Raw genomic sequence first — 18,596 nt, 5'->3', positions numbered from 1 at the left:
TATTCCACCCCAGGTGATACCCACGAATTAATCAGCCCCCTTGGCTCAAGGGCTAAGCAGGTGAGAAGGACGACTTGAGTGAGTGAGTGATCTGACGACATGAGTGAGTGAACAACTTCAGTGAGTGAGTGGACGACTTCAGTGAGTGAGTGGACAACTTCATTGGGTGAGTGGATGATTTCATTGAGTGAGGATGACTCGAGTGAGCGAGTGGTCGACTCGAGTGAGCGAGTGGTCGACTCGAGTGAGCGAGTGAGTGGTCGACTCGAGTGAGCGAGTGGTCGACTCGAGTGAGTGAGCGAGTGGTCGACTCGAGTGAGCGAGTGGTCGACTCGAGTGAGTGAGTGGTCAACTCGAGTGAGTGAGTGGTCAACTCGAGTGAGTGAGTGAGTGGTCGACTCGAGTGAGTGAGTGGTCGACTCGAGTGAGTGGTCGACTCGAGTGAGCGAGTGGTCGACTCGAGTGAGTGGTCGACTCGAGTGAGTGAGTAGACAACTCGAGTAAGTGAGTGGTCGACTCGAGTGAGTGAGTGGTCGACTCGAGTGAGCGAGTGGTCGACTCGAGTGAGTGAGTGGTCGACTCGAGTGAGTGAGTGGTCGACTCGAGTGAGTGAGTAGACAACTCGAGTGAGCGAGTGGTCGACTCGAGTGAGCGAGTGGTCGACTCGAGTGAGCGAGTGGTCGACTCGAGTGAGCGAGTGGTCGACTCGAGTGAGTGAATGGTCGACTCGAGTGAGCGAATGGTCGACTCGAGTGAGCGAGTGGTCGACTCGAGTGAGCGAGTGGTCGACTCGAGTGAGCGAGTGGTCGACTCGAGTGAGCGAATGGTCGACTCGAGTGAGTGAGTGGTCAATTCGAGTGAGTGAGTAGTCGACTCGAGTGAGCGAGTGGTCGACTCGAGTGAGCGAGTGGTCGACTCGAGTGAGCGAGTGGTCGACTCGAGTGAGCGAATGGTCGACTCGAGTGAGTGAGTGGTCAACTCGAGTGAGTGAGTAGTCGACTCGAGTGAGCGAGTGGTCGACTCGAGTGAGCGAGTGGTCGACTCGAGTGAGCGAGTGGTCGACTCGAGTGAGCGAGTGGTCGACTCGAGTGAGTGAGTGATCGACTCGAGCGAGCGGTCGACTCGGGTGGGTGGGAGGAGGGGGGGTGGGTGAGCGAATCCAGGCGCCGCTGACCCGCGCCCGTTGTCCAGGTGGATGATGAACGTCTCGTTGCCGAACTTCTCGAACGTCTCGTAGTGATGCCGGTCCATGTTGCCTGCAAAGTCACGGACGCGACCGCCGCCGGTGAGAGACAGGCGGCCCCCGGCCTGGGCCACAACGGAGGTCGCGCGACGGCGAATCGGGGCCGGGGCGACGCAGCGGCGCGTCGCCCGCGGACGCTCGGCTCACCCATGAGGAAGTCGAACACCGTCATGTCCATGACGTCCAGGAGCCGCGTGCCGGAGTTGTACGGCGCCGTCTTCCGCACCTCGCTGCAGTAGTTGGGGTCGATCTCCCAGCTGGTACGGGAGGGGGGGTGGCAAGGAGAGAGGGGGTGGCGAGGAGAGGGTAAAGATTCCCGTCTAGGTTTCGCAGGGCGTCGGGACACGTTCCTCTAGCAGCGGAGGCCCTTCCGCGGTGGGGTGGACAACGCCGCGCCCGCCCGGCCGCCTTTGTCTCCCCGGAATATTTGCGCGCACCGCACCGTTAAAGGATGCTCCCTGTGGCCCGTAACGGACTGTTGGGGCAAGCGCTGTTAGCGAGCAGCACCTGTGCAGGCCGGCGCTGTGGCACACGAGGGGGTGGGTGGCCGTGTATGTACTGCGTGTCGAACTTCTTTCGCACCGTACGTAGCCAACCGTGCTAATCGGTGGTACGATGAGCACGGCTGGCCGGCCGCCTTTGTCTCCCCAGCGGCGACGTTTAAACACCGCACCGGCGACTCACACGAGGCCGAGTCGGCCAAGTGGAAGGCCCACGACCTGGTCAGATATGCGACAACGGCATCGACCACGAGCGGGTTGGTGGTGGTAGCGCGCACCACTGCCACCGCCACCGCCACCACCACTGTTACCACTACCACCGCCGATACCACCACCACCACCGCCGCTGATATCACCACCACCACCGCCGCCCCCGCCCTCGCCACCACCGCCACCACCGCCACCGCCACCACCACTGCCACCACCGCCACCACCACCGCCATCGCCGCCGCCGCCACCACCACCACCGCCACCACGACCGCCACCACAACAACCACCACCACCAGCGCCGCCGCCTCGAACCCCGTGACCGGACTCGGGTGCTCACTTGGCCTTGCGCCGCTTGTGGTAGGAGCGGCGCCACGGGTTGCGCCAGGAGGTGCGTGGCGCGATCTCCGTGTCCGGCAGGAAGGCGGCGAGGGATCCCTCCAGCTGGTCGGGCCGCCCGCACAGCGCGTGCTCCGTCGTGCAGTAGTACGAGCAGTCGCCGTAGAAGCACACGTTGTTCGCTGCTCACGCACGCACGCACGCGGGCCGATGTTACAGAATGATGGGCAGACTCACGGATTGATGGATGGGTGGACAGGCTAACTGATGGATGGGTGGACAGACTAACTGATGGATGGGTGGACAGGCAAACTGATGGATGGGTGGACAGACTAACTGATGGATGGGTGGACAGGCTAACTGATGGATGGGTGGACAGACTAACTGATGGATGGGTGGACAGACTAACTGATGGATGGATGGACAGGCTAACTGATGGATGGGTGGACAGACTAACTGATGGATGGATGGACAGGCTAACTGATGGATGGGTGGACAGACTAACTGATGGATAGGTGGACAGGCGAACTGATGGATGGGTGGACAGACTAACTGATGGATGGGTGGACAGGCGAACTGATGGATGGGTTGACAGACTAACTGATGGATGGATGAACAGGCGAACTGATGGATGGGTGGACAGACTAACTGATGGATGGGTGGACAGGCTAACTGATGGATGGGTGGACAGACTAACTGATGGATGGGTGGACAGACTAACTGATGGATGGATGGACAGGCTAACTTATGGATGGGTGGACAGACTAACTGATGGATGGATGGACAGGCTAACTGATGGATGGGTGGACAGACTAACTGATGGATAGGTGGACAGGCGAACTGATGGATGGGTGGACAGACTAACTGATGGATGGGTGGACAGGCGAACTGATGGATGGGTTGACAGACTAACTGATGGATGGATGGACAGGCGAACTGATGGATGGATGGACAGGCTAACTGATGGATGGGTGGACAGACTAACTGATGGATGGGTGGACAGACTAACTGATGGATGGGTGGACAGGCTAACTGATGGATGGGTGGACAGACTAACTGATGGATGGGTGGACAGGCTAACTGATGCATGGGTAGACAGACTAACTGATGGATGGGTGGACAGACTAACTGATGGATGGGTGGACAGGCGAACTGATGGATGGGTGGACAGACTAACTGATGGATGGGTGGACAGGCGAACTGACGGATGGGTGGACAGGCTAACTGACGGATGGGTGGACAGGCTAACTGACGGATGGGTGGACAGATTAACTGACGGATGCGTGGACAGACTAACTGCCGGATGGGTGGACAGACTAACTGATGGATAGGTGGACAGACTAACTGATGGATGGGTGGACAGACTAACTGATGGATGGGTGGACAGACTAACTGATGGATGGGTGGACAGACTAACTGATGGATGGGTGGACAGGCTAACTGATGGATGGGTGGACAGACTAACTGATGAATGGGTGGACAGACTAACTGATGGATGGGTGGACAGACTAACTGATGGATGGATGGACAGGCTAACTGATGGATGGGTGGACAGACTAACTGATGGATGGATGGACAGGCTAACTGATGGATGGGTGGACAGACTAACTGATGGATAGGTGGACAGGCGAACTGATGGATGGGTGGACAGACTAACTGATGGATGGGTGGACAGGCTAACTGATGGATGGGTTGACAGACTAACTGATGGATGGATGGACAGGCGAACTGATGGATGGATGGACAGGCTAACTGATGGATGGGTGGACAGACTAACTGACGGATGGGTGGACAGATTAACTAACGGATGCGTGGACAGACTAACTGCCGGATGGGTGGACAGACTTACTGATGGATAGGTGGACAGACTAACTGATGGATGGGTGGACAGACTAACTGATGGATGGGTGGACAGACTAACTGATGGATGGGTGGACAGACTAACTGATGGATGGGTGGACAGACTAACTGATGGATGGGTGGACAGGCTAACTGATGGATGGGTGGACAGACTAACTGATGAATGGGTGGACAGACTAACTGATGGATGGGTGGACAGACTAACTGATGGATGGATGGACAGGCTAACTGATGGATGGGTGGACAGACTAACTGATGGATGGGTGGACAGACTAACTGACGGATGTGTGGACAGACTAACTGATGAATGGGTGGACAGACTAACTAATGGATGGGTGGACTGGCTAACGGAAGGATGGGTGGACAGGCTAACGGATGGATGGGTGGACGGACGGACGAATGGATGGATGGACAAATGGATGGAGGGATGAGTGGACAAAGCAACGGACAAGACAGAAGCTGTGGAAAAATGGACAGACCAAGAAGCGGACGGATGTATTCGAAGATGGATGGACGAGTGGACGGACGAGTGGACGGACGAGTGGACGGACGGATGGTTGTACTGACGGACGCAGGGAGGGATGGACAATCCGAATGGGACAGACGTACAGATGTATGGACAAACCAAGACACCAACAGATCGACGGATGGGTGTGCGAACCAACGGATGGTCGGACAGATGGAGCGAGATACAGAGGGATGGACAAACCCAACGGACGGACCGGATGAACAATTCAGCTCTGGGTCCCCCCCCAACCCCCCCACCCCCCCACCACCTCACCGGGCGAGATGAAGAACGTCTTGACGAGCTTGCTGTCGTTGGTGATGTCGCGGATCTCGCGCGTCATGTTCACGAGGCGCCCCACCACGGGCGGCACACGGCGGAAGTCGAGCACGCGGTCCAGGTGGAAGGCGGCGATCTCCGCGTTGTGCCGCTCAAAGTCGGAGAAGTAGAAGAAGTCGGGCGGCGTCTCCTGGTCCCTCCGCTGCCTGCGGGTAGACGACGGAGCGAGGGCTGGAGCGCTCGTACTCAAGCAATGAAAGTTTGTTTTTGTCGTCTCGCTAATTTGGTTGTACATGCACAGTCCGCTGTCCCGTAGCACGTGTTTTCGTAACGCGATGAACGTATCGGGGGGAGCGGGTTTTTTTATTTTTTTTATATTTTTTTACGCGGAACGCCAATTGGGATGTAGCGCGACCCGAGCGAACGGAACTGCGTCGCGCGGGCGAGGAGCAAAGCGGTCTCGTGCGGCTGCCTCGTCGGAGCGTCGTCGCACAGGGCAGCGGGATACTGCTGGATGCTTCTGGATCGCTACCCACGCGCGCGCCCCGTCTTTGTCGGGCCTGCGGACGCGCGTGTCGCGTGCCATCGCGGACTCCGCTTTAACCCCCACCCCTATATTGTATACTATTTATTATAACGACATTTTAACATAATGCGATTTCTTCAAGAATGCAAGTACCACATTGTAGGAAAACAGGCTGTGTATATATAAATAAAAGTGACTTCCCGAGCAGTTTGGGTTGTGCTCGTCTGCTGTATACAGCCCTGCTGAGCCAGCAGTGGAAATTCCACATTCCCAATGGCGAGGACGTGTCGATCCGCAGGATATATTTTTAAAAAAAGTGGTGTACCCGTTTTACCGACCCCGGAGGGATGATGGGCCGAGTCCATACCTCCCCCAACCAGGAGTTGAATTCGCGACGTTCGGATTGCGAGCCCCTCGCGCTACTCGCCTGTCGGTAAAGGCGCAGCCCTGCAATTGCCGGCCCGCGCCACCCGTCGATGAAAAGAGTTTGCCACCCACATCTCAGCTCGAACCAGGCTCTACCCTGCTTAGATTACCAGACCGGCTGCACCCCACGGGTGCTATGGCCACCGGTGGTACATGCTACACCCAGACGGGGGTTTGTTGTCATTCGTTATGTGGTGGCTAGGAGATGTGAACTACGTCGCCAGGTATACAGGAGGTCGTGGGTTCGATTCCGACCCTGACGCCTGCCGCTGTATATTTCGAGTCTGCGTGTCTCTCTCCCCGTGGCCGTGTCGATTTGTTTCTCGGGGTCCTCCGGTTTTTCTCTCCACACTTAGAAGCGACATCACGTTGGGAGTATTTGGTTGCTATAAATGCCCACATGCTGAGCCACTTCTTTGAGCTATCATTTGCGGCCAGGTCACTTCTGAATAAGAGAGCTCTATAGCTCCGTGAGCCTTACCTGGTCAAATACCAACAAACTTTATGTTGTTTGAGTTTAGTTTCAGGTATTTCGACGTACTCAGGGAAGTCAAACTTCCATGTGGGAAACTCGCTAGGCTGCTCCCAGCCAAAAATACAGCAAAAGGTGCATACACTGCAATTTCTTTCCCACGCATCTGCTGGCAGAAGGGCTCTCAGTAGAGGGAGCTCTGGAGGGCATTTTTGGCCTACTCTTCCACACTGCTGCTGATAATCTTGCTGCTGCTGCGTACGCCTTCATTCAGGGCAAATGTGCTGCCCTACGTCTTCCGAAGAGGTGGGAGTACCCACGCATCACCCCACCAACACGTGACCTGCCAATAGACCAACTGGGAGTGTACCCATTCATACCCCCCCCCCCCCCCCGCCATACCACAGTCTGGTTTGAATGAGCCCTGGTGCAAGGCATGAAATGGGGTCAACCCCTTCCCCATTCCCCACCCTCTGGGCCAAAATTTGACCGAACGTTGAGCCAACGTCGAGGCAACGTTGGTCCGACGATTCCGGCCACACGCCAACGTTTTTGTTTATAAACGTCGGCGTGACTACTGGGGTGTCTCCTCTAGCAGAGCCCGGCGCGACACGTGACACGTGCTGGCACCTACTTCATGGGCTTGAAGAGAGCCTGGCCGTAGTTCTTGAAGGTCATGATGAGCTTGAGCTGCGTGCCGCCCGACTTCATGACTGAATCGGGAAGTGCGGGGGGGGGGGTGGATATGGGGAGGGGGAGGGGTAGAGGAAGAAGGGGGAGGGGGTGGTGAAGGGGTCGGGGAAGGGTGGCACACGGAACGGAAGGCAGTGGGGTCACGCCGTGTGCGTACGGACCGACCGGATGGAGCAGCGGTTCAAGTGTCAACGGTGCAAGCGCGTGCGCTGTTGTTCATCGGCAGGCGGCGGTGGTGGTGGCCGGGGGTGGTGGTGGCCGGCGGGGAGCACGGGTGGGTGGGTGGGGCCTCTGTCAGTCATCTTAGTCAGTGAACCCACGGCACCTGCGTCTACCCCGTGAGCTCCGTCCCGTGACCTCCTGCCAGCAGCGAGTCTTCGGCAACTTCGCGCGACGGCTTCGAGGGGCACCTAGCTTGGTACGAGCGCCATGGTGACCTCACCATGTACCAGTGCCCAAACCAGGCTTATTTTAATATTTAATTTAAAGCATCATGAGCACTAACTGAACGCTGCCAGGAAAATGTTTGCAATACAATTTTTTTTAATAATAATCAGGATTTAAATCTAAAATGATGTGGGGGTCTCTAAGCCAGATCTACACGTGTGTTGTAGTGGGTGCGTGGGAGTGGGTGTTTAGCAGTGGGTGTGTATTAGTAGCTGTGTAGTAGTGGGTGTATAGTCGTGGAGCGGTATTGTAGCGATTAACGCGCTGCGCTATGAACCTGGTGACCCGGGTTCAATTCTCGCTCACGACCAACAACACCAGTGACGATTATCTGAACCGGTCCTGGGCCTCCCCTAGGTCGACTCAGCCTCAAATTAGTACCTGGTGCGGCGTGTAAACATCGCCACCGGGGAGACAAAGGCGGCTGGGCGTGATGCTGGCCACCCACCCCCTCGGGTGCTGTGCTGGCCTTCATTAGGCGCTCGCTAACAGCACTTGCCCCAACAGTCTGTCACAGGCTATACGGGGGATCTTTGTCTTTGTGTCTAGTCGTGAACGGCCGGGACATCGATGTATCTGCGCCCGTGCGCTGTGAGTGACGTTCACTCCCCCCGTGGTTTCGTTCCCGGGCAGCGATGTCCGTCCCCGCTGTCTCCACTCGGGGGCAGTGCAGCACAGAGCGTGTCACCATGGGCTTGTTTACCCGGGGAGAGTGCCTACCACTATTATTAAGACTACATTTTTGTTGTTTTGTTTTAACCAGGTAAGGCCCAACTTGAGCTGCGTACAGCTCTTTTGTAGGAGCCACCTGGCGACAAATGATGAGCTCAACGAAGTGGCTCTTTTTTTTAGTGTGGAAATGTATAGCAGCCAAATACTTGAACCGCATGTTTCTGAATGTGGAGGGAAAAGCCGGAAGATCCGGAGAAAAATCCACGCGACCACGGGGAGAGAGAGAGACATACAAACTCCAAATATACAGCAGGTGTCAGGGTCGGGATCGAACCCATGACCTCCTGTATATCGGGCGAGGTAGTTAACATCTCGCCACCGTGGCGTTGAGTCTCAAGACTTGTTTGTTTTATTCAGGAGGGTCCTGCCAGGTTTTCGCAGTAATGGGGCAATGTTGCTACTGCATGTGTGCGAGTGATGCCAGTTACAGTGGCTAGGAGATGTTAATTACCTCACCTGGTAATGCAGGAGGTCGTGGGTTCGATCCCGACCTTGACGCCTGCTGTATATTTGGAGTTTGCGTCTCTCTCATCATCACACGATGGCTAGGAGTTGTTAACTACCTCGCTTGGTATACAGAAGATCGTGGATTCGATCCAGACCCTGACGATGCCGGCTGTATATTTTGAGTTTGTGTGCCTCTCTCTCTCATCATCACGGTAGCTAGGAGATGTTAACTACCTCGCCTGGTATACAGGAGGTCGTGGGTGCTGTATATTTGGAGTTTGCGTGTCTCTCTCTCCCCGTGGTAGCATATATTTGTCGATGGTTCCTCCGGTTTTTTGCCTCCACATTTAGAAACGTGCGTTCAGAATATTTGGTTGCTAAAAAAAATCCACATAAGCCACTTCTTTGAGCTATCATTTGTGGCCAGGTCGCTTCTGAAAAAAAGAAGCTAATAGCTCAGTGAGCCTTACCTGGTAACATACAAAAAAAACGTTTCTATTGTTTGAGTTTAGTTTCAGGTATATCGACGTACTCAGGTTCGTCAAACTTCCACGTGGGAAACTCGCTAGGCTGTTCCCAGCCAAAGATACAGCTAAAGGTGCATACCCTGCAATTGCTTTCTCACAGCTGCTGGCAGAAAGGCTTCCAGTAGAGGGAGCTCTGGAGGGCATTTTTGGCCTACTCTTCCTGCTGATGCCCTTGCTGCTGCTGCTTACGCCTTTATTCAAGCTGTGTGAGGAACCCAGGCGGGAAACCCCACGGAGAACACGAGGGAGAACATACAACCTCCACAGACAGAGAGAGAGAGGCACCCGAGTTGGGAACTGAACCTAGGCTCCCCTTTCTAACCGGCACGCCACGATGCAGCGGTCTCCTCGCCACAGCGGCGTGCTGCGTCGAGCGGTGGTCACACAGCCGGTTCTGTCTCCCGTGGTCGACGCCTTTAAACTCAATCATCCACCGGTCTGTTTTCATCCCGAACATTGTTTAATGTAATTATTGGGGGGCGGCCGGGGGGGAGCGCAGAACCTGGCCGAGGATTTAAATCGAATTGGGCATCGTCACCCCTCCACCCCTCCCCCCTCTCGCTTCCCCGACCCGTGGGGACCCTGGTGCAGTTGCACCCCCTACACACTCGATAGCTACCCCCACTGGAATATATACAGTCTATATATATACTGCATTACATCTGCGCTGCTGTTCTAACTGCTGCCACGTCTCGTCAGGATTCCCCGGTGCAGTTCCACCGCCTACACACTCGTTAGCTACTCCACTGGAATATATACAGTCTATGTATACAGTCTATATATACAGTCTATATATATACTGCATTGCATCTGCGCTACAGTTCTCATTGCTGCCAGATCTCGTCATCATCGTCATTATAATCAGCAGCCATGGTCACTCCACTGCTGGATGAAGGGCCTGCCCCAACCCGCCGGCCCGACACTCCTCGCGGTCCTACCACGTTGTAACCCATCCACCCGGACACCCGAGCCGCGAGCCGATTTCACCGCCCCGTCACCCCGGTGGGGACGCCCTGACCACGAAACCATCGAAGGTGTAAAATGGCACTGACGTGACCACGGAGACTTAATCGCCATTCGCTTGACCACTGCCACAAGCGTCATAACATTGAAGGCGATCTCCTGCTCCAACACGGATTGCGGCACCGGTGGTGGGAATTCCACATTCCTATGGCAGGGAAAGGGTCTACCCATTAGGAACAAACCGCCGTTGACTTCCACACAAAGTTGGGGCTCATGTGATCGGCTCCCCCAACCAGGGAGTTGAACTCGCACTCCGAGTTAAACTGAACCGCCACCACCACCACCAACAACAGCAGCAGCAGCAGCAACGTTAGTGTAAAGCATAGCAACGCGTGCGGTGTGGCGCGGGTGTAACGTGACACGGTGTGATGTGTGGTACGGTGTGGCGTGATCGCAAGGACGTGGTGTGACTGACCAGAGCAGTAGGGTGGTTTGGAGTCGGTTGATGTGATGTGGCACGGCGTGATGTGGCAATTTTGGCGTGGCGTGGCATGGTGTGGCGTGGCATGGTGTGGCGTGGCATGGTGTGGCGTGGCATGGTGTGGCCTGGTGTGATGCTGCGTGACGTGGTGTGGCATGGTGTGATGTGGCACGGTTTGATGTGGCATTGTGTGATGTGGCATGGTGTGATGTGGTATGGTGTGGTGTGGCATGGTGTGATGTGGCATATGCCGTGGTGTGGTGTGACACGGCATGGCGTGGTCTAGTGTGGCATGAGGTGATGTGGCATAACATGGCGTGCATGACATGGCGTGGCGGGGCATGGTGTGACACGATATGGCGTGGTGTGGCGTTGTGTGGTGTGACACGGCATGGCGTGGTGTGGCGATGCGTGGCATGACATGGTGTGGCGTGTGTCGTCATGGTGTGAGTGTCATGTTGACGTGGCGTGGTGTGTGCAGAATTTAGGAGAGGAAAATGCCCGCGTACCCACACTTACGATCTTCTGGCTCAGCAGGTCGCCCAGGAGGGCGTCCACCACTGGCGCCCGGCGCCCGTACATGGCGCGCCGCGTGATCCCCACGTGGAACCTCAGCCAGTTGGGGTACGTGTCGTACGGACTGCGGCTCGCCGCGGCCTGCGGGCCGGGGATTGGCTCGGCCGCCGGGTCACTCGTCCTGCGGGGGAGGGGAGGAACCTCCATCATCATCATTGCCATCATCATCATCAGAGTCGTTCGTGTTATAAGCTCTGAGCGGCTTCCGCCGGCGTCCACAGCTCCCATCACGGGCGCCGTCGTCACCACGCAACTTCACAGCCGGGCGGTGCCGGCGGCGGTGGCTACGCCGCTTCGCGTGGCCTCCTTGCAATCATCGAGCGCTTTTGTGGAGGCAGCGGCGAGAGGGTCGGGGGGGGGGATCACCGCACTCCACACTTCTTCTCATTCTTTCGTACGGCTGCTGATGTAGATGCAGAGCAACAACTGCAATTTTACATTCAGGTTGTCAAGAGGGTTTCGCCCCCCCCCTCCCTCTCTTGCGCGGGGTGGGGGGGGGCGCTCCGGTTTCCTCCCACGCGGTATATACGCTCAGAAATGATGAGCCGAATTTTTTTTTGTTTTAAACCCCAAACGTGACAAGGACCCTCGTCAATAATTGCATCATTACGACTCAGTGTGGCTCTCCTGGATTTTTTAGAAAATAAAGTTAAAAAAAAAAATCACTCATCACCGAAACTCCTCCACGACCAAAGACAGAGATCCCCCGTATGGCGTTCACAGATTTGTTGGGGCGAGCGCCGTTAGGAAGTAAACGCCCACGAAGGCCGGCACGGTACACGAGGGAGTGGGTGGCCAGCACCACGACCTGCGACCTCCACCACGCGCGGCCATCATCGCTATCGTCGCACCCTTCATACCAAAAACACGCTCCCACCGCCACCCACTTTTGACCGTTGTTTGAAAAGGGGCACCCCCCAGTGGCAGCTGTCCCTGCGCGGCGGCACAAGGGCGACCCCGGCACCTGGCCTGCGAAACGCCTCGCCGCCCCAACTCAGCTCCATCTCAGAGGCCAAATCAAGTTTGAACCTGGATAGTAAACGCACGCGGTTTGTTTGCTCCGTTTTCATGTTTGCTTTGTCGACTTTGTTTTTATATTTCGTTGCCGTTTGGAATGTTGATGTCGCCCAGGCGAATCTTGCAAGACGAGGCTCCATCCCGGTCAGGCCGAATCAACAGGAGTATCTTTGTGCGTGCGCGCGCGTGTGTGTATATGTATATACGTGTGGTGTGTGTATATACGTGTGGTGTGTGCGTGTGTTGTGTGTATATATGTGTGGTGTGTGTCTATACGTGTGGTGTGTGCGTGTGTTGTGTGCGTATATACGTGTGGTGTGTGTCTATACGTGTGGTGTGTGCGTGTGTTGTGTGCGTATATACGTGTGGTGTGTCTATACGTGTTGTGTGTGTATATATGTGTGGTGTGTGTCTATACGTGTGGTGTGTGCGTGTGTTGTGTGCGTATATACGTGTGGTGTGTGTCTATACGTGTGGTGTGTGCGTGTGTTGTGTGTGTATATATGTGTGGTGTGTGTCTATACGTGTGGTGTGTGCGTGTGTTGTGTGTGTATATACGTGTGGTGTGTGTCTATACGTGTGGTGTGTGCGTGTGTTGTGTGCGTATATACGTGTGGTGTGTGTCTATACGTGTTGTGTGTGTATATATGTGTGGTGTGTCTATACGTGTGGTGTGTGCGTGTGTTGTGTGCGTATATACGTGTGGTGTGTGTCTATACGTGTGGTGTGTGCGTGTGTTGTGTGTATATACGTGTGGTGTGTGTCTATACGTGTGGTGTGTGCGTGTGTTGTGTGCGTATATACGTGTGGTGTGTGTCTATACGTGTGGTGTGTGCGTGTGTTGTGTGTGTATATACGTGTGGTGTGTGTCTATACGTGTGGTGTGTGCGTGTGTTGTGTGCGTATATACGTGTGGTGTGTGTCTATACGTGTGGTGTGTGCGTGTGTTGTGTGCGTGTTTTCTTTTCAATTAGCAAAGCCCAGTCAGTACCTTGGAGAGCGGCTTCTGTTCCCACCGCTTGCGCTCGGCTGGATCGCGCCAGCCGGTTGTGAACGCGTCAGCCAGTGGCAAATGCTCTTATTATTTCAGCCGGTGCCGCCCGGGACTGATCTCCGGAAAACATGTGTATATGTGCCCGGGGAAAAGGGGGGGGGGGGGGGACGGTAGGCGCTGGCTGTAATGACTATTACGTTTCTAATCGTGTTGTCATCAGTGATAGTGTTTCTCACGCTGCTGGTTGCTAAGTACCTAATCCTAACTTCGAAGACAAAGCCCCCCCCCCCCCCCCCCCAGTATCGCTAGCTTTTAAGGCTGTCTGGAGCAAGCACTGTTCGCTAACACCTACGAAGGCCGACACGGCACACGTGGTGGGGTGACCCTGCAGCACCACGCCTTGGCCGGCCGCCTTTATCTCCCCCGTGCTGATGGGGTTAATTTTTTTTTTATTTTTGTCCACACCGTACCAGGTACTCATTTAAGGCCGAGTCGACCTCGAGGAAGGCCCGGGAATGGTTCAGATATTCCTCACCGACGTTGTACTGCGAGCTGCGGAATCGAAGCTGCGTCGCCGGATTTGCGGAGCCGGTGAAGCTAACCACTGCGCCACCGCTCCCCACAATTGCATTGTACAGTACGCGTGTAAGCTCACACGTTGCTCTGGGACACGCATAGCACACTGTACATGCATACATGCATAACATTGCAAGACAATGCAGTGGGGTGCATCCTTTTCGTTTAACAAAGACAAAGATCCCCCATATAGCCTGTAACAGACTGTTGTGGCAAGTGCTGCTAGCGAGCACCTATGAAGGCCAGAACGGAACACGACGGGGTGGGTGGCCAGCACCACGCCCGGCCACCTTTGTCTCTCCAGTGACGATGTTTACACACCGCACCAGGTACTCATTTGAGGCCGAGTCGACCTAGGGGGGGCCCAGGATCGGTTCAGATAATCTGTCACCGGTGTTGGCCGTGAGCGGGAGTCGAACTCGGATGGCCGGGCTCATAGCGCAGCGCGCTAACCACTGCACTCTCGCTCCTCACATATATTTGAATATATACACACACACACGTGTAGATACAGTTTTCCTTAAACAAATTTGCAGTGTGACGTTATAGGATTATGATTGTGGGCTATGTTGGCGCTGATGACAATTCCAGTGGCTGGCGATGTTTGCGGTGGTGGTAAGTGATGACGATGACAATTCTATTTGTAGTGGATTGTGATGGTGTAATGATGGCATTTCGGCGATTTGCCTCCTGCTGATGACGGTTGCAATAGCAGCAGCTGCTGCTGATGATGATGGCGGTGCAATGATGGTCATGACGATGATGTTGGTGGCGGCGGTGGTGGTGATGATGATTACGATAATTGTATAATGATGGCGATTGCGCCAGGCGGATGACGAGGGCGGTATCTTTAACGAGCTGATAATCATATTAGTACCGTCGTGATGGTGTTCACAGTTGATGTGGGGGGAGGGAGAGGGGGGGAGGTGACAGTGGCTGTCATCGCCATACATCATCCACACTCACCACCCATCGCTGTCCAGGCGTTTACTCTTGGGATTAAATTTGGCTCCTGGTTCCACGATGAACAGAAGGTCCTCCTTGGCTGGCGTCGCAACGGTCACCGTGTAGAGAGGGTGAGCGAAGAGCGCGTCTAGAGTCGACCACGCCGAGTCCTCCACCATCACCACCTCCGCATCATCATCACCGCCACCGCCACCATCCCTCGACCTCTTGACCCCTTGGATGCCGCCTGCCGGAACGCCATCATCACCCGCAGTCCTCTTCCGGCCACGAGATGACCCGTCGCCCCCGTCGTTAGCCGCCGGCGTACCCTGCCGCAGCAGCTGTTGTTGTTGGTGATGGTGTTGGTGGTGGTAGCTGCTGTTCGATGACCCACCACCACCACCACCGACCACGCCGCTGCTGACGTCCTGCAGAATTCTCAAAGCCGCCTTGCCTCCGTCGTTGGCGGCGTTGTGCCGGGAGCCCGGGGAGCGCCGTGCCACGCCGCCCGCCGCGCCGCAACCGCAGTCGTCCGCTCGCAGCACGCGCCTCTCCAGCTCGGGCAGGAGGTCCAGCACGATGTGCAGGCAGCAGGCGAGCACCAGCACGGCCACGAGCAGCAACTTGAACTTGCGTTTCATCATGCTGGCTGTCGTCGTTGGTGCTACTGCCGGTGCTAACGATGATGGTGATGATGATGATGGTAGTGGCTCTTACCCCCTTCCTTTCGCCGTGTGATCTGGCCAGCTATCTTAGCCAGCAGCTCTCTGTCTATAGCCAGCTATCTACCGAGGCTACAGTCGCGTCAAAGCGACTGCCGTGATATCCCTTGCCCCACCCCCGTTCTCCTATTCCGCGACAGCTGTAGCAGCCGATATGATTTGATGACTTATCTCTCTGGCCTCTCGCCCGAAACGTCGCCGATGATATATATATTTACCCGCCCCACCCTCCTCCTTTTAAGAGGTAGTGCTACAGACAGACGCGTTGTGTTTGATTTCGTGTCGTTTGCGATTGAACACCGCGAGCAACGATAGCAGTCGCGTAACCAAACAATTATATTTAATTATACAATAATAATAGTCGTCGGAGAAGATTGGAAGTGTTCCCGTATTCGTAGTTGGTACGGGGGAAAAAAAAAACCTCACGTGAGTACCGAATGCTACGGGACAGCGATGAACAATAGGTTATAACAATACTGACGACCGTGCAGTATTATTGTCGTGTGAAGGCAGTTCCTTCCCTATACTAACTAATGTATTAATAATAATAATTGTTACCGTACAAACGGCGACAATGAAGAGGCATTGTTCGAGACGGGCTCACTATTGTTACAAATCGTTACAAGCGTAGCGGCAATGTGAACGATCAACAATCGTCCAATAATACGCATAAAAGCGGCGATGTTTTTTTCGACGGCAGAACGAAAGCGAATCCGCCGCCTGTGTCGCCGAATGACATCGGCACGAAGAGGCGACCACCGCTCGCTGCCTCGGATGCTGATTGTGAAAGCCCCTGCCGCTGCTGCTGATGATGATGATACCAATAATTACATTCTATATTCTCTCTCACTCTCATCGGATCTCTGGCTGCTTCTATACATCCCCGAAAGCCATACCACGCTCTCCCACCCCGCTCATCATACCTCCTCCCTTCGTTCCTCCCTTCCTCCTCCTCCTCCTCCCTGCGTCGTCCCACCGAGCTAACCAGCCAAGCGGCGGCCAGCCAACACCGCTCGCTTCGCGTTGTCCGTCCGCGCGTCGGCGACCTTAGTCAATTCTCATCGCGTCTCCCTCCTTCCGTCTCCGGCAGCTGCGCTGGTCGCTGTACTCGTGATGGCAAATGCTGCTGCTGCTGCTGATGTTGCTGCTCCTCTTATACCGGAGGTCTTCCATCGAGCGACGATGAACCGTGGGCTCCTGATTAAAACGTTACCCACTAACACCACCCCCCCCCCAACCCAACCCTTGGCTCGGAAGCGGTGACCCGCTTCTGAATCGCAGAGACGCGCACGTGTGTGTATGTATGTGTGTGAGAGAGGGAGAGAGCATGCGTGTGTGTGTGCGCGCGCGTGTGTCGGAGCTGGCAGTGATGCGCGGTGTGGATGGGGAGGCGGGAGAGAGTTAGGTGGGGGAGAGGAGGAGGAGGAGAGAGCTGATGGAATGGATGCACACGGTGCATGCGCTCTGAAGGGGGCGATAGATTCGTGTGCTGCTGCTGCTGCTGCCGCCGCCGCTGTTGGTTCTGAATGATGATGATTGATGATGATGTAATTACAATGGTGATTGATGGTGTCATTACAATGGTGACGGCGGTGTCATCACAATAATGATGTGGTGGTGTCATTACAATGCTGGTGTCGTTACAACAGTTACAATGGTGACGGTGGTGTCATTACAACGATGGTGTCCTTACAACATTTACAATAATGATGGTGGTGGTGTCATTAGAATGATGGTGTCGTTACAACAGTGACAACAGAGCTACAAGAGAGTGATGATGATGCTGGTGGTGATGAATATCATGCCGATGATGCTTGAAATGCTGGCGATGATGATGATGATTATTCAACAATAGCGGTGTTGTTACGACTGTAGGCGATGATGCTGGTTACGATAATGATCACGAAGATGCCATTGCAATCACGGTGTTGTAACAAGAATAGATGACGATTGGGACCTCGATCTTACTGCAATCGGCTGTCCGACAAACACCGTCCCATCAGCTGTGTGTGTGTGAGACGTATTCCGCTACAAACCCGGCAAAAACCGAGTTCGATTCCCGCAGGTGACGAGCATCTGAATCCGATCCTGGACCTCCCCTAGGTTGACTCAGCCTTAAAACAATTCTTTGTTTTAGTGTTGCACGAATCAAACATCAGCACTGGGGAGACAAAGGCGGCCAGGCGTGATTACGGCAATCCTCACCATACTTCCGCCCCCCTACCTCGTGCGCCGTGCAGGCCCTCACCGGTGTCACTCACAGCACTTGCCCCAACAGCCTGTGCAAGGCTACCCGGGGGGGGGGATCTTTGTCTTGTATTACCAAGACACACAACACACACACAATACACACAACACACACACAATACACGCGTGTGTGTTGTGTGTGTCTTGTATTACCAAAACAAACACAACACACACACAACACACACAATACACACAACACACACACAATACACGCGTGTGTGTTGTGTGTGTGTGTCTTGTATTACCAAAACAAACACAACACACACACAACACACACAACACACACACAATACACGTGTGTGTGTTGTGTGTGTGTGTGTCTTGTATTACCTAGACACACACACACAACACACACACGCGTATTGTGTGTGTTGTGTGTGTGTCTTGTATTACCAAAACACAAACACAACACACACACGTGTATTGTGTGTTGTGTGTGTGTCTTGTATTACCAAGACACACACACAACACACACAATACACGTGTGTGTTGTGTGTTGTGTGTGTTGTGTGTGTGTCTTGGTAATACAAGACACACACACAACACACACACGTGTATTGTGTGTATTGTGTGTGTTGTGTGTGTGTCTTGTATTACCAAGACACACAAACAACACACACACGTGTATTGTGTGTGTGTGTCTTGTATTATCAAGACACAAACAACACACACACACGCGTATTGTGTGTGTTGTGTGTGTGTCTTGTATTACCAAGACACACACACAACACACACACGTGTATTGTGTGTGTATTGTGTGTGTCTTGTATTACCAAAACACACACACAACACACACACACATGTATTGTGTGTGTGTCTTGTATTACCAAAACACACACACACACACACGTGTATTGTGTTGTGTGTGTGTA

At 54.6% G+C, this 18,596-nt stretch overlaps 1 protein-coding gene across 1 annotated transcript in view; it reads right to left on the bottom strand.

The window, feature by feature from the left end:
- Nucleotides 1-17,583, bottom strand: part of LOC116949501 (extracellular serine/threonine protein kinase FAM20C-like) — a 19,649-nt gene extending 2,066 nt beyond the window's left edge. The window contains exons 1-7 of the mRNA XM_032966880.2: nucleotides 14,777-17,583; nucleotides 11,157-11,344; nucleotides 6,992-7,070; nucleotides 4,931-5,139; nucleotides 2,291-2,471; nucleotides 1,391-1,500; nucleotides 1,175-1,256 (exon numbers count right to left, since the gene is read on the bottom strand). Coding sequence (XP_032822771.2) covers nucleotides 1,175-1,256; nucleotides 1,391-1,500; nucleotides 2,291-2,471; nucleotides 4,931-5,139; nucleotides 6,992-7,070; nucleotides 11,157-11,344; nucleotides 14,777-15,399 — 1,472 coding nt within the window. The 5' untranslated portion in view covers nucleotides 15,400-17,583. The remainder of the gene's footprint in view (nucleotides 1-1,174; nucleotides 1,257-1,390; nucleotides 1,501-2,290; nucleotides 2,472-4,930; nucleotides 5,140-6,991; nucleotides 7,071-11,156; nucleotides 11,345-14,776) is intronic.
- Nucleotides 17,584-18,596: the final 1,013 nt, after the last annotated feature.

The sequence above is a fragment of the Petromyzon marinus genome, chromosome 37 (genome assembly GCF_048934315.1).
Source record: "Petromyzon marinus isolate PM22_M1 ecotype Great Lakes invasive population chromosome 37, UKy_Petmar_22M1.pri1.0, whole genome shotgun sequence".
Classification (NCBI taxonomy): domain Eukaryota; kingdom Metazoa; phylum Chordata; class Hyperoartia; order Petromyzontiformes; family Petromyzontidae; genus Petromyzon; species Petromyzon marinus.
The sequence above is the reverse complement of the archived record's forward strand: the minus strand, read 5'-3'. Positions and strand labels throughout refer to the sequence as shown.